Below are 13,751 nucleotides of genomic sequence, written 5' to 3'. Positions count from 1 at the left end.
AATTCAGTGAGAGACAAAGTGATAGGTAAGAAGAGGATTTATTTAGAGAGATACACATTCCATAGACAGAATGTGGTCTGTCTCAAAAGGCAAGAGCACCCAGGGAGAAACACACTCCACAGACAGAGTGTGGGCCATCTCAGAAGGCCAGAGGCCTCGGGATTATGGGGGTTGTTAGTGTTCACAGGCTGGCTAATTTCATAGGCTAATGAGTGGGAGGAGTATTCTAACAGTCTTGGAGAAGGGGCAAGAATTTCCAGCAATTGGACCCCACCCACTTTTGGGCCTTTTATGGGGGGCCTTCAGTCATGGTGCCTGTGGGTGTGTTGTTTAGCATATGCTAATGTATTATAATGAGAGCTTAATGAGGCTCAAGGTCTACCGGAAGTCGAATCTTCTGCCATCTTGGGCCTAATTGGTTCTGACCAGTTTATGTTGTATCCTCAATGGCTGTGTCCTTCTTTTAAAGGTTGTGCCCTGCCCCCTTCCCTCCTGTTTTAGTTGTGCCCATCTCCACACACCTAGTGAGGTTTGAGAACTCACATCCTTCCACATCCTTGCTGGCACTTGGTAGAGGACACCCAGGGTATTGGAAAGTTTTATTTCTTAAGCTGGAAGAAGGTACACAGGTGCTTGATTATTTGTTTCTTCCTTGTGCTTTCTAGATTCTAGAATTTGTATGTATGAAATGTATCATAAGTAATTTTAAAAGTTGAACAGTGGTGAAGCATGGTGGTGAGTCAAGGCCCTTGGAGTCAAGGGCCTGCTGAGTGAGCCTGGGCAGCCCCCCTCCTCTTGGTAAGATGGGCCCCTGTGAGTAGTTTCCTTAGTGGTGCTGTGAGGAGTAAATGAGATGATTCACATAAATTGTTGAGTGTTAAGAATCTGTTGCAAAGCTAGGGCTTTGTTTTTGTTGGTTTTTTTAAAAATTTTATGTTTATTTCAGAGTTTTTCAAATACCTCATTCGATCATTTAAAAAGTCAACTAGTGTTAGACCAAGACCGATTATTGTTACCATTTTTTAAGATGAAAAGCCAGACATAAGATTAATTGACTCAGAGCAAATGTGGATCTAGAGCTAAAAAGTTGGCTTTACTCATTTCTGTCTTGCGGATTCAAGCAGAAGAGATGTGCTGCATTTCATCCACGTCAGATTGTTTTCTATGACGTCTGCCACTTTTGCTGATTGAGACTGTGAGTCATCCTTGCTTGGTGCCCCCAGACTGCTGCCCGCCTGACCCTTCTCCAGGTCATCACGTGCTCATATGTGACCCCTCCACAGGGGAACCTTCTGTAACAATGACATCACCATGTCATCAACTTCTCACTAAAAGCTGGGGCAGTCTGGGTTTGTGATTTCCCCTTAGACCTGAATGGAAGAACATTTCTGATTTCCTGTCACTACAGGATAAAAATTGTTGGTCCTGTGTTATGGCTGTCTGCCCAGGGCCTTTGTTTAGAGGAGGTCACCCAGGTAGAGAGCTCTTCTGCCTCGGTCCAGCTTTAACCAACCTCAGTGTGATGCCAGGATTGACAATTGCAGCATCTTCTGTGAATTACAGTTGTCATGGCATGTCATCTTTGTCGTCTTCTTTTTGTTTTTCCCCAAGTTTATTTATTTATTTATTTATTTTTGGCTGCGTTGGGTCTTCATTGCTGGGCACGGGCTTTCTTTAGTTGCGGGGAATGGGGGCTGCTCCTCGTCGCAGTGCGTGGGCTTCAGTAGTTGGGGCTCACGGGCTCTAGATCGCAGGCTCAGGTAGCTATGGTGCACGGGCTTAGTTCCACAGCATGTGGGATCTTCCTGGACCAGGGCTCTAACCCATGTCCCCTGCATTGGCAGGCAGATTCTCAACCACTGCACCACCAGGGAAGCCCTCATCTTTGCCTTCTAAGCCTTGCCAGCTCTGTTTTTAAAAACAGCTTTATTGAGATAGGATTCACAGACATACAATTTACCATTAAAGTGTACAATTCAGTGGCTTTTAGTATATTCACAAAGTTGGGCAACCATCACTGCAATCAATTTTAGAATATTTCATCACCTTAAAAAGCAACCTCAGGGCTTCCCTGGTGGCGCAGCGGTTGAGAGTCCACCTGCCGATGCACGGGACACGGATTCGTGCCCCGGTCCAAGAAGATCCCACATGCCGCGGAGCGGCTAGGCCCGTGAGCCATGGCCGCTGAGCCTGCGCGTCCAGAGCCTGTGCTCCACAACAGGAGAGGCCACAACAGTGAGAGCCCCGCGTACTGCAAAGAAAAAAAAAAGAAAAAAAAAAGAAACCTCATGCCCTTTAGCAGTCACCTCCTATTTCCTCCTGTTCCCAGCCCTAAACAACCACTAATCTACTTTCTGTCTCTAGATTTGTCTGTTGTGGACATTTCATGTAAATGGCACCATACAATACATCATCTTCTGTGACTGGCTTCTTTCACTTAGCATAATGTTTTCAAGGTTATCCACGTTGTACCCTGCATCAGTACTTCATTCCTTTTTATGGCTGACTAATACTCTATTTTATGGGTGTACCATATTTTGTTTATCCATTCATCGGTTGGTGGACATTTTGGTTCCCACTTTTTGGCTATTATGAATGGTATTGCTGGGAACATTTGTGTAAAGTGTTCTTTTTGAGTATATACCTAGGAGTACAGTTGCTGGGTCTTATGGTAACTGTTTAACTTTTTGAGCAACTGGCCAGACTGTTTTCTAAAGTGGCTGCACCATTATACATATTCCCACCAGCTGTGTGTGATGGTTTCAATTTCTCCACATCCTCACCAACACTTGTTATTATCTAACTTTTTGATCCCAGCCATCCTAGTGGGTATGAAATGGTATCTCATTGTGGTTTTTGTTTGTTTTTTTTTTTTTGCGGTACGGGGGCCTCTCACTGTTGTGGCCTCTCCCGTTGCAGAGCACAGGCTCCAGACGCGCAGGCTCAGCGGCCATGGCTCACGGGCCCAGCTGCTCCGCGACATGTGGGATCTTCCCGGACCGGGGCACGAACCCGCGTCCCCTGCATCGGCAGGCAGACTCTCAACCACTGTGCCACCAGGGAAGCCCCTCATTGTGGTTTTGATTTTCATTTGCCTGATGGTTAATGATGTTGATCATCTTTTCATGTGCTTATTGGACATTTGTATATCTTTTATATCTGAAAAATATAAAACAATATACCATTTGTATATCTTATATATCTGAAATGTGTATTCAGATCTTTTGTCCATTTAAAAAAATTGGGTTGTTTTTTTATTACTGAGTTGTAAGGATTCTTTCTTAGATACAAATCCATTTTCAGCTACATAGTTTGGAAGTATATTCTCCCATTCTGTGAGTTTTCACTTTCTTGATGGTATCCTTTGAAGCGTAAAAATTTTAAGTTTTGATATCATTTTTAAACTTCATTTTGTGGCTGCATTGGGTCTTCATTGCTGCGTGTGGGCTTTCTCTAGTTGCAGTGAGCGGGGGCTACTCTTCGTTGCGGTGCACGGGCTCTAGGTGCGTGGGCTTCAGTAGTTGTGGCACGCGGACACAGTAGTTGTGGCTTGCGGGCTCTAGAGTGCAGGCTCAGTAGTTGTGGCACATGGGCTTAGTTGCTCCGTGGTATATGGGATCTTCCCGGACCAGGGCTCAAACCCGTGTCCCCTGCATTGGCAAGCGGATTCTTAACCACTGCGCCACCAGGGAAGTCCAAAAAATTTGAAGTTTTGAAATCCAATTTAGATATTTTTCTTTGTTACTAACTCTCTGGATTTGGTTCCTTACATAGGCCTGCATTCACTGATGTTTCCTCAGTGCCTGGAATAGTGCCAGGCGTTATTTGTGGTTTGGCTTAGTGCCAGGGACAGCAGAGGTGGTAAGGGAGAACTAACCAGGCTGGAGGGTTCTGTTTCAGTGCTTTTGGTGGTGTCCTGTGGGATGGAGGGTTAGGCCAAGATAATTAAAAAAAAAAAAAAAAAAATGACCACTGACTTGGGTAGTAGGGTTGTGAGTATATCTATTAATTTTGGCTTAAAGGCTTTTGGAAATCAGAATATCAGTTCAGTAGGAGCTTCATTGTTAACTCTTTCCTGCCTGAGTTTAGCTTTCTCATTTTCATTGGAGGATTCATCTTCACTGGTGCTTCTCAAACCTAAGTGTTCCTCAGAACCACTTGGAGAATTTAACAGGGATCACTGGATCCACCCCTGGAGTTTCTGATTCACTGGGTCTCAGGGGAGGCCCAGGCATTTGCATTTCTGAGGATTTCCTGGGTGATGGTGATGCTGTTGGTTGAGGAACCACAGTTTGGACACCACTGGTCTACATAATAAGTTTATATTACTCGTATAGTATTGTGGAATTCAGGGGGTTAGCACCTTCCTTTTTTCCCCCCAGAAGCAAGCTCACTTACCACGCTGGTGTATTTATATAAGAATCGTCAGTTAAGGTCGTCTGTACCTGAGGATCATTTTTCTGAGTGTAGAGCCAAGGATGTGAATTTCACCTACAATCTTGGCCTAAGTTGAGGTCAGGAGAACAGGAGGAAACCACAATATGTTTGAACCCCTACTGTGTGCCAGCTGTACTTTGCTCTGTGTATTACTCATGCTGTTGTGTTTAACCTAAATGCTTATTCCCTGAAGAATGTAGGCGATTTGCCTGTGGTGTCCAGTTAGCTAACTGGTGGTAGAACTGGGTCAAGATGCCCACACACTGCACAGTGATAGCTAATCCAGGGGGAAACAAAAGAGCCTTCAGGCTTGGCCCACAGACTTTACTGGCTCTGTTTTAAATGATTTTAATTATTATTAGTTTCTTTATTAACTTGGACCAAGAGCCCTGGATTCCTGGCATCGAGCGGACCAGCCATGATGCCTTTGTTCTGATTTGATTACCTGTCCTCCTTGCCAATGAAAGGCAAGCCCTTTTCTTCTGAGCTGTCTTTCCCAACACATTTCAGGATCTTTTTTTTTTTTTTTTTTTTTTTTTTTTGCGGTACGTGGGCCTCTCATTGTTGTGGCCTCTCCCGTTGCGAAGCACAAGCTCCGGACGCGCAGGCTCAGCAGCCATGGCTCACGGGCCCAGCCGCTGCGCGGCATGTGGGATCTTCCCAGACCGGGGCACGAACCCGTGTCCCCTGCATCGGCAGGCGGACTCTCAACCACTGCGCCACCAGGGAAGCCCCACATTTCAGGATCTTTAATGGTGGATACCCTCCAGAAGATTTTGGCAGGTGACCCATGAAATAGGTCATCGTTTCCAAAGCAGTGTCTCGATTTGATTCAGGGTAAAAGATAAGATAGAGGCTTAGCTAAAGCTTTAATTCTGAAAGAGGGTGTTTGATTTACTGTGTTCGTTGAGGAGAGCTCATTTTGATCCTGTGTAACAGGAATCTCGGGCCGTGTGCACCACACAAATGCAGCTCGGTTTACAGGTTGCTTCTGTGGGTTAAACCCTAAGCACTTGGGCAAGGTCAAGGGCAATGGAAGGACATCAGTCCAGGCTGAGTGAGCCCCCAGGCATATTGTCCCAGAGACCCGTCACACCCAACCAGCCACAAGTTCTTTGATTTGTTGAGAAAGGAAATGTAAGAGACAGGAAGAAATCCTGGGCCCTCTGGCAGCTTCCATGGGAATATTTTGTAAACAGGGGACATAGGGATGGGCTGATGCCTTAAAGGTTAAGAATTTATAGGAGGCAGGTAGATTTTTCTGATAAGTAATCTCTTTCACTTGTTTCATATCACTGCAGAGTGCTGTTACTTATATTAATTTGAAAGTGCTCTGTGAAACAGCTGTTAGGAAAGGTGATTTTTATCCCCATTCTGTAGGCGGGGTGACAGGTCAGTGAACAGGAGTCATCTGTCCAGGTCCCACAGCTGATCAGTTGCAAACATGGGACACAAACATACATCTTTTCCATCTTTTCTCTGGTTCTGGTGTCTTTTCTATTTCACCATGTCAGAGAAGTACCCTGAAGAGATGGAAAGGGCGTGTGTGTGTGTGTGTGTGTGTGTGTGTGTGTGTGTGTAGGTGGGTGGGGAAGAGGAGAAACAACAGGTAGAAGGGTTTTCATTAAAATTTAGGTGGCCATATGAGAAGGGGGTCAAGAGCAGAAGTCCCTGCGTAAGTAAGGCTAGTAACCCAAGGGGGAGTGGGCAGTCAGAAGTCTTATAAAGGCTGGTGCTTCTGGCTGGGACCACAGGGAATGTGTAAGAACATAATGAGCCTTGCCAATCAGGGACAAGCAGAGCCATTGTATGTTGGCATCGGGGCTAATGAAATAGAATAAGTAACTGCTTTTTTGGAGGAGGTAAAATCTCCAGATGCCAGGGAACTAATAGGCAGGTAGAGTTTTGGTGATGAGTCCTTGCTATCCAGCCTAGATTACCAACCTGAAGAAGCCCCTTTGAAGAGGAAGGCAGGTTTCCCCCAGCCTTTGGGGGTATGAATAAGGAGGGAGAAGTGCTAAGCTCCGGGTTGTGATCTGCTCTATGGGGAACGACTTTGTTGCCATTCAGATCAGCTTAAGCTGATGTTTTGGGTTATATGACTAAAAATTCGGGTAGGGCCGGTTTCAGGTGCGGTCTGAAACAGCGGCTTAAGTGATGTCAGTGAGGCCCTGTTTTCCTCTATTTCTCTGCTCTGCCTTCATTCACATGGGAGCCCCTTGGCAGGTCTAGGTTCTGCCCCTCACATTTGTAAAATGGTTGTAGCTGTTCCAGACCTTGCACTGTCATCCCATACTTTTCAAGGAAAGACCCAATAGGTGTTGCAGAAGTATAAGGAAGCAACTGTTCCTCAGAAGCTCCAGCAAACATTGGCTCCTATTGTTTTATGTGCCCATTGGCTTGAACAACTTAAGGACCATCCATGGAGCAGGGGAGGGGCCCATTCCACCCAAATTGCATGGTAAAAGGGGGAAGCAGTAGCTTTTGAAATGAAATCTAGAGGCACTTTTGCTAGAAAGAAGGGGAATGAAGGCTGGGCGGTAAATGACAGGTCTTGCATACCAGCCAAAGGGAGGAGGAAGTGAAGTAATGCCAGGTAGATTCCCTTGGGGAATTTTTTCAGTGAGGGAGTAACTCTTGCACACTTTAGTTAATAGGCTAGACTAAGCTGTAAGGAGAGACAATAATGTGACTTTTAAAGGACAAAGGGATTTATTTCCCTCTCACGTAATAGTGGTCTAGCAGCTTTGCTTCACACCATTGTTCTTGGTCCCATCTTTCTTCATCATTTCTGTGCCATCTCCTAGATCTAGGTTGTCAACTAGCACAAAAGTAGGAAGGGAAAGTGTGGAGGAAGCAGCCACTGTTTTAAGGTCTCTGGGCCTTAAGTGGTGTGCACTGCTCCGTCTCACATTCTGTTGATGAGAACTTGGTCCTTGGCCTTGTGTAACTGCAAGGGCTGCTGGGAAATGCAGTCCTGAGCTAGGTGACCAGTGACCAGCTTGCAGCTCTGTGTTTATGGAGAAAGGGGAGAAGAAGTTTCGTCAAGCAGTTGGCATCTCCATCACAACTCCCAAACTAGATTTCCTAGGAGGCTTATCCATTCTGAATGATGTTCCTGTGGCAGATAGCACTTCCTCAGGGAAGATTCTGCATCCAATTCCCTTCATTTGGGGAACCAGGAGTGCTTAATGGGAACTATGTCAGTTTCAGTTAGGTTCAGGTACATACGACAGAAAACCTAAAATAGGGACTTCCCTGGCAGTCCAGTGGTTAAGACCCCACACTTCCAGTGCACGGGGCGCAGGTTCGATCCATGGTTGGGGAACTAAGATCCCACATGCCATGTGGCACAGCCAAAAAATAAAAAAATTAAAAATAAATAAAGGAAAAAAAAAAGAAAACCTAAAATAACAGTGACCTAAGCAAACGTTTGAGCTTTTTTTCTCTTAGATAAAAGACGTTCATCACATCTTTTATTTATTTAATTTTGTTGCCCAACAGAACTTGATTGTAAATAAAAAAGAAATCTGTTATATACTTTTCAAAAAAAAGAAAAACCATGTTTGTCATGATGATGCATCATGATGTCAGGGACTCTGTTTTGCCATCTCAGCATTTGCTTTCCTCCTCATGGTCCAAGATGGCTGCCTGAATTCCAGCCATCTCTTCACATTCCCTCTGGCCAAAGGAGGAAGAAAGGCCTTCAAAGGCATTTCCTGGAAGTCACATGCAACACTTCCATTTATACCTTATTGGTCAGAACTTAGTCACACAGGGCACCTAGCTGCAAGGGAGGTTAGAGATGTAGCCTTCTTTCCTGGCAGTTATGAGTCTCACCCTAAACTGGGGGTTCTCTTGCTGAGGAAGAAGGGGGAGAACAGACATTGGGCAACAACAGGCAGTCTCTGATAGAGACCACATGCCCCTGTGTCCTCACTCGGTGGCCTCACCTCTGCCTCTGGGGGGGGCTGTGTGTGTATGTCCCCATGTTAAATTTTAAAACCCATCTTTGTACTTATCTGAAGGGAAGAAATCATCATAATAGCTGACATTTATTGAGTGCCTACCAGGTGCCAGACTCTGTTCTATGTCATTTGTTCTTCACAACAGCTCTCTCAAAGTGCTTACATAGGAGAGCTTAGCGTAGGACTGTTGACAGAGGCGTGGGCGGAGTGGAGAGAACCGGAAGGGCTCGGTGAAGTGTCCAGAGATTAGCAGCAGCAGAAAGCCATGGCCACCCCTGAAACGGCAAGGGGACAGACCAGTGTCACTCCACCAGCCCCACCAGAGCTTAGAGACGCAGAAGAGGGGCTGCCTCAGACCAGGTCAGGAGGTGGAGCTGTAGAAGGAAGCCAGGCCAGCACCCCTGCGAGCCGAGTAGGAGTGGCCCCAGGAGCAAGTCAACACCCTGCCTGTCTCTCCTCCCACCTTGGAGCCCCCGACAGTGCCCGCCTTGGGCTGAAGCCACTTGGAAGCCAGAGAGCAAGGGCGCCTGGGGAAACAGCCCACAGAGTGCAGCCTCCTGGGGAGAGAGTGGGGCAAAGAATGGTAGAAATGGATGCGGGGGAGTGGGGTGGGGGTAGGTGGGAGAGCAACAGAGAACCACCCGCACAGGATGGTTATGACCGCCTTTTACAGGGGAGGGGACCGAGGTGGGGAGAGGGTAGGGCACTCACCCAGCTGGTAAGCAGCAGAGGCAGGACCCTGCTGGCCTCAGATGCACGTCTGCACGTCCCGAGTGGGGAAGGCAGCGCAATCACAGCTCTGATTTGACTGTCAGTCTGCACAGCGGAGGCATCTGATGCTGGTCAGCGCGTGGAGAGATGTGTTTCGGACTGGGAGTAACCATGTCCCCCTCCCGCTCGCAGGTTGCTGTCGCGAACCTCAGCGAGGCCGTGCAGGACGCAGACCTGCTGGTGTTTGTCATCCCCCACCAGTTCATCCACCGGATCTGCGAAGAGATCACAGGGAGGGTGCCCAAGGACGCGCTGGGCATCACCCTCATCAAGGTGACGGGCCCTCGCTGCACGCCGGTTACTGGGAACTTCCTTTCCTCTTTCACCTCTTGGAGATAAGGAGCTGAAGGGAAGTTATGGCTGGTTTGGATTTGTTTTTTTAAAGATGCCCGGAAGAGAATCAAAACCACGCTGTCCACGAGCCTTGCTCCTCTCACATTTAGGAGGGGCTGCTTTCTACGTAGAGAGGGTTCGCAGGGGCGGGGGGCACGAGAGTGGGGTCCCCCAAAGAAAGAACCACCAGCTCTGGAAATCTTGCATGGTTTGCATTCGCTGGGAAATTAATCATCTTTACTTCCCAATTCTGGGTTTATTCCCGAAAGAGAGAGTTTTTAACCAGAAGTCCACAAACCACCCACAGTGGTCCACAGATAGAATTCAAGAGTTCAGGGACCTAAATGTGGGGGCGGAATTGCATTTTTATTCATTTTAACCTCTAACTGAAACAAGTGTTTCCTTCGCTTATGAGTGAAGGCCACAGGCCAGAGTTTCAATGACAGTAGTACTAGCAGGACCTTGACCCTGTGATCAATAGAAATTACAGGTATTTTCGTGTCACTTTACAGTGGCTTCAGATATCTCAAAGTATCATTTATGCTCAACACTACTTGGAAATTATGGTAATTATTATACCTGCCGTGACATCTTTTTATAATTACATTAATAACATACATATACTACTTGGTCACATTTTTTTTTTAACATTTGATAACTATATTTCAGTATAATTGTCTTCCTGGGTAATCTTATGTATTTTGCTTTATGCATATGAAGTCTGAGAATGAGTCCATAAACTTCCCCAGGCTGTCAGGGGAAGAACCCTCTGTGAGAGAGTGTGTTCCATAGTGTTCATAGGTGAATGTTTATGAAAGCAAACAGTTCAATGTCAGTCATCAATAGAATGGACAGATGAATGGTGGAATACTACACAGTAGTAAATGGGAATGAACCAGAGCATTCATGCAGCCATGTGGGTGAATCTTCAAAGTAATAATATAGCACAAAACAGCACACAGGTGAGCAGTACAGTTTCATTTATAGGTTTTCAAAAATATACTGATATAACTTACTGTTTAGGTGTAGTTTTATGTGGCAAAATGATCAAGAAAAGCAAAGGAACAGGGCATAAAGCATTCAGGATAGGGCTTCACCCTGGCAGGGACCAGGAAACACTAATAAGGGAGATGAACTTGGGGAGAGACACGGGACTTCAGTGGTGTCCTTCATGTTCTCTTTCTTAACCTGGGTGGTTACATTTTCATTTAATTTTACTCTTTAAATGGTACATACACAACATGTCTGTTTACTGTTGTAAATAAGAGAGGTTTTTCAAGTTGCGTATGCCATTGGAAGTCTGAATCTAGATGACCTATAAATCAATGATCTCCTGCCTCTTGGCCTTGGTGGTTCATTTTCCCCTAACTTGCTGACATCCTTGCAGGGCATAGACGAGGGTCCTGAGGGGCTGAAGCTCATTTCTGACATCATCCGAGAGAAGATGGGCATTGACATCAGCGTGTTGATGGGAGCCAACATTGCCAATGAGGTGGCTGCTGGGAAGTTCTGTGAGACTACCATCGGTGAGGGCCACCTGGGGAAGGGACATTGGGTGTCTTAACAGGCACACTTTCTGTTTCTGGAATTTTCTGTAGTGGACTCTTCCCTCCTGCCCTCAACATTCTTGGGGTGGACATTCAGTGGGGTGGGAATTTTAGGTAGGAGGCCATTCTGTGTGACTGAAGCGTTTCAGTAACCTCTGGAGTGAAAGTAAAGCCAAGGAGACCATGTTGACCTGCTGTGATCCAGTAATGCATTTTCCAGGTTAAACACAAAAACACAAGGGTACTTGTACCAAGAAGCAGGTGGTTACATCCATGGTGGGGCCTTAGAAACCCAGCTTTTCTTTTCTTTTTTTTTTTAATCTAAACAACAGGAATTTATTTCTTACAGTTCTGAAGGCTAGAAAGTCTAAGATTAAGGTTTAACCAACACTTTTCTATGATGAGGGCTCTCTTTCTGGCTTGCAGACAGCTGCCTTCTTACATGGGGGTGGGGAGGTGGGATCAGGGAAAGCAAGTTCTCTGGTACCTCTTCTTATAAGGGAAACCCAGCTTTTCTTTACTCACAAGTGCCAGGATCTGGATCCTCATTAGATTCCAAGGAGATCTAGAAATTAATGGGAATGATCCCCACTTTCAGATGAATAAGCCCAAGGCCCAGAGAGTAAGTTACCTGCCCCAAGGTCACACAGCTAATATAGAACCCAGGCGTGAACTTGGGTCTCCTGTTTCTTGAAACAGAAAGCTCTTTCTACTCTTAGACATTGGTGTTGTGAAAATTTTTGTTTCTTTTAAAAAGGGCTTTGGAATTCCCAAGTGCCCATATTATAGGACTCATAGAAGAGTAATACTGTTGGGTTTGCAGGTGCTTTGCAAAAGTGTATTTAAGTTTATCTACCACTCCAGAACTTACTTCCACCCTTGTCAAACACACCAGCAATGTGAATCATTTCTCCTTGGCAGCTTTGTTAAAGGAAGCTCTGAGCATCTGAGCAAGATCAGGCTGTCTTGAGTAAGATGGGATGTATGGGGAAAGGTTCTCATACATGCCTGTAAGTTAGGACATTTTCACTTTCTTTTTTTTTTTCTTTTTTCTCTTTTATTTGGAATTGTACAGACATTATCTGATTACAGTGGAAAATAGAGATAATCAAAAGAAAACCATTTTTTAAAAATTTCTTTATTTTAAATTTTTTATTGGAGTATACTTGATTTACAGTGTTGTGTTAGTTTCTGCTGTACAGCAAAGTGAATCACTTATACATATCCATATATCTACTCTTTTTTAGATTCTTTTCCCATATACGTCATTACAGAGTATTGAGAAGAGTTCCCAGTGCTCTATATGTAGACCCTTATTAGTTATCTGTTTTATATGTAGTAGTGTGCAGATGTCAATCCCAAACTCCTAATTTATCCCTCCCCCTGCTTTCCCCCATGGTAACCATAAGTTTGTTTTATATGTCTGTGACTCTATTTCTGTTTTGTAAGTAAGTTCATTCGTACCATTTTTTTTTAGGTTCTACATATAAGCAGTATCATATGATATTTGTCTTTCTCTGACTTAACAAAAACCATTTTTAATTTCATTTAAATTTCATTACTTTTTTCTATTTGTGGCAAACTATTTATGGCTGTTGTTGTTATATACTCTTTTATAATTGTTTCATCTACTTCTGTCAGCATACATCTTCATAGCTGTGTAGCATTCTGTTGACAATCCATTTATCTGGGCACTTAAAAAAATTTTTTTCGGGGGGAGAAACAATAATTTTGGAGAGGAGAGGTATCACAAATAGTAAAAGGAAGAAAACAAAATGACCTATAATAACATTACCCAGGTTGATATTTACAAGAGCAATGTAGTCACAGGTAGGAAAATTCAAACAGTATGAGAAGGTATAAATTAGAATTAAGATTGTAATTTCCCACCTATTCCCTCTTCCCAAAGAGAATCACTGTTAGCAGTTTCTATGTATCCTTCCAGAAAAAAAATGTTCATATGTATGCTAGTCTGTATATAGGTTTTATTCTTTCATAGTTAGTTCTTTTATTCATCTATGCTTTTAATGTAGCCTGTCAAATTGTTATGTAATTACTTTTATTTTTCAAAAATAATTGTTAACTTGTTCCAGCTCAATCCTATTTGCCAGTAATCAATTTGCTAATCAGTTGGTTAGGATTGACTGGTTATACCAATCATTCTATAGGGTTGAGACTTCTCCAATCCTTGATTCAAAACTGTAGATTGGGGCTTCCCTGGTGGCGCAAGTGGTTGAGAGTCCACCTGCCGATGCAGGGGACACGGGTTCGTGCCCCAGTCTGGGAGGATCCCACATGCCATGGAGCGGCTGCGCCCGTGAGCCATGGCCGCTGAGCCTGCGCGTCCGGAGCCTGTGCGCCGCAACGGGAGAGGCCACAACAGTGAGAAGCTCGCGTACCGCAAAAAAAAAAAAAAAAAAAAAAAAAAAAAACAACAAAAAAAAACTGTAGATTGGAGGGACTTCCCTGGTGGTCCGGTGGTAAAGAATCCGCCTTCCAATGCAGGGGATGCGGGTTTGATCCCTGGTTGGGGAACTAAGATCCCACATGCCGGGGGCAACTAAGCCCACGTGCCACAACTACTGAGCTCACGCCTCAGTGAGAGAGCCTGTGTGCCACAAACTACAGAGCCCACGTTCCCTGGAGCCCACGCACCACAACTAGAGAGAGAAAACATGCACACCGTAACTAGAAA

The 13,751-nt window shown here is 44.9% G+C and overlaps 1 protein-coding gene across 1 annotated transcript in view; it reads left to right on the top strand.

Annotated features, from left to right (window-relative positions):
• Window positions 1-13,751, top strand: part of GPD1L (glycerol-3-phosphate dehydrogenase 1 like) — a gene marked incomplete at both ends in the record, with an annotated part of 51,688 nt that overhangs the window by 19,700 nt on the left and 18,237 nt on the right. Inside the window, 2 exons of the mRNA XM_079713341.1 lie at window positions 9,309-9,449; window positions 10,897-11,035. Of these exons, the coding sequence (XP_079569467.1) occupies window positions 9,309-9,449; window positions 10,897-11,035 (280 nt within the window). The remainder of the gene's footprint in view (window positions 1-9,308; window positions 9,450-10,896; window positions 11,036-13,751) is intronic.

Source organism: Hyperoodon ampullatus, assembly GCF_949752795.1.
Source record: "Hyperoodon ampullatus genome assembly, chromosome: 10".
Lineage (NCBI taxonomy): Eukaryota > Metazoa > Chordata > Mammalia > Artiodactyla > Ziphiidae > Hyperoodon > Hyperoodon ampullatus.
The sequence above is the reverse complement of the archived record's forward strand: the minus strand, read 5'-3'. Positions and strand labels throughout refer to the sequence as shown.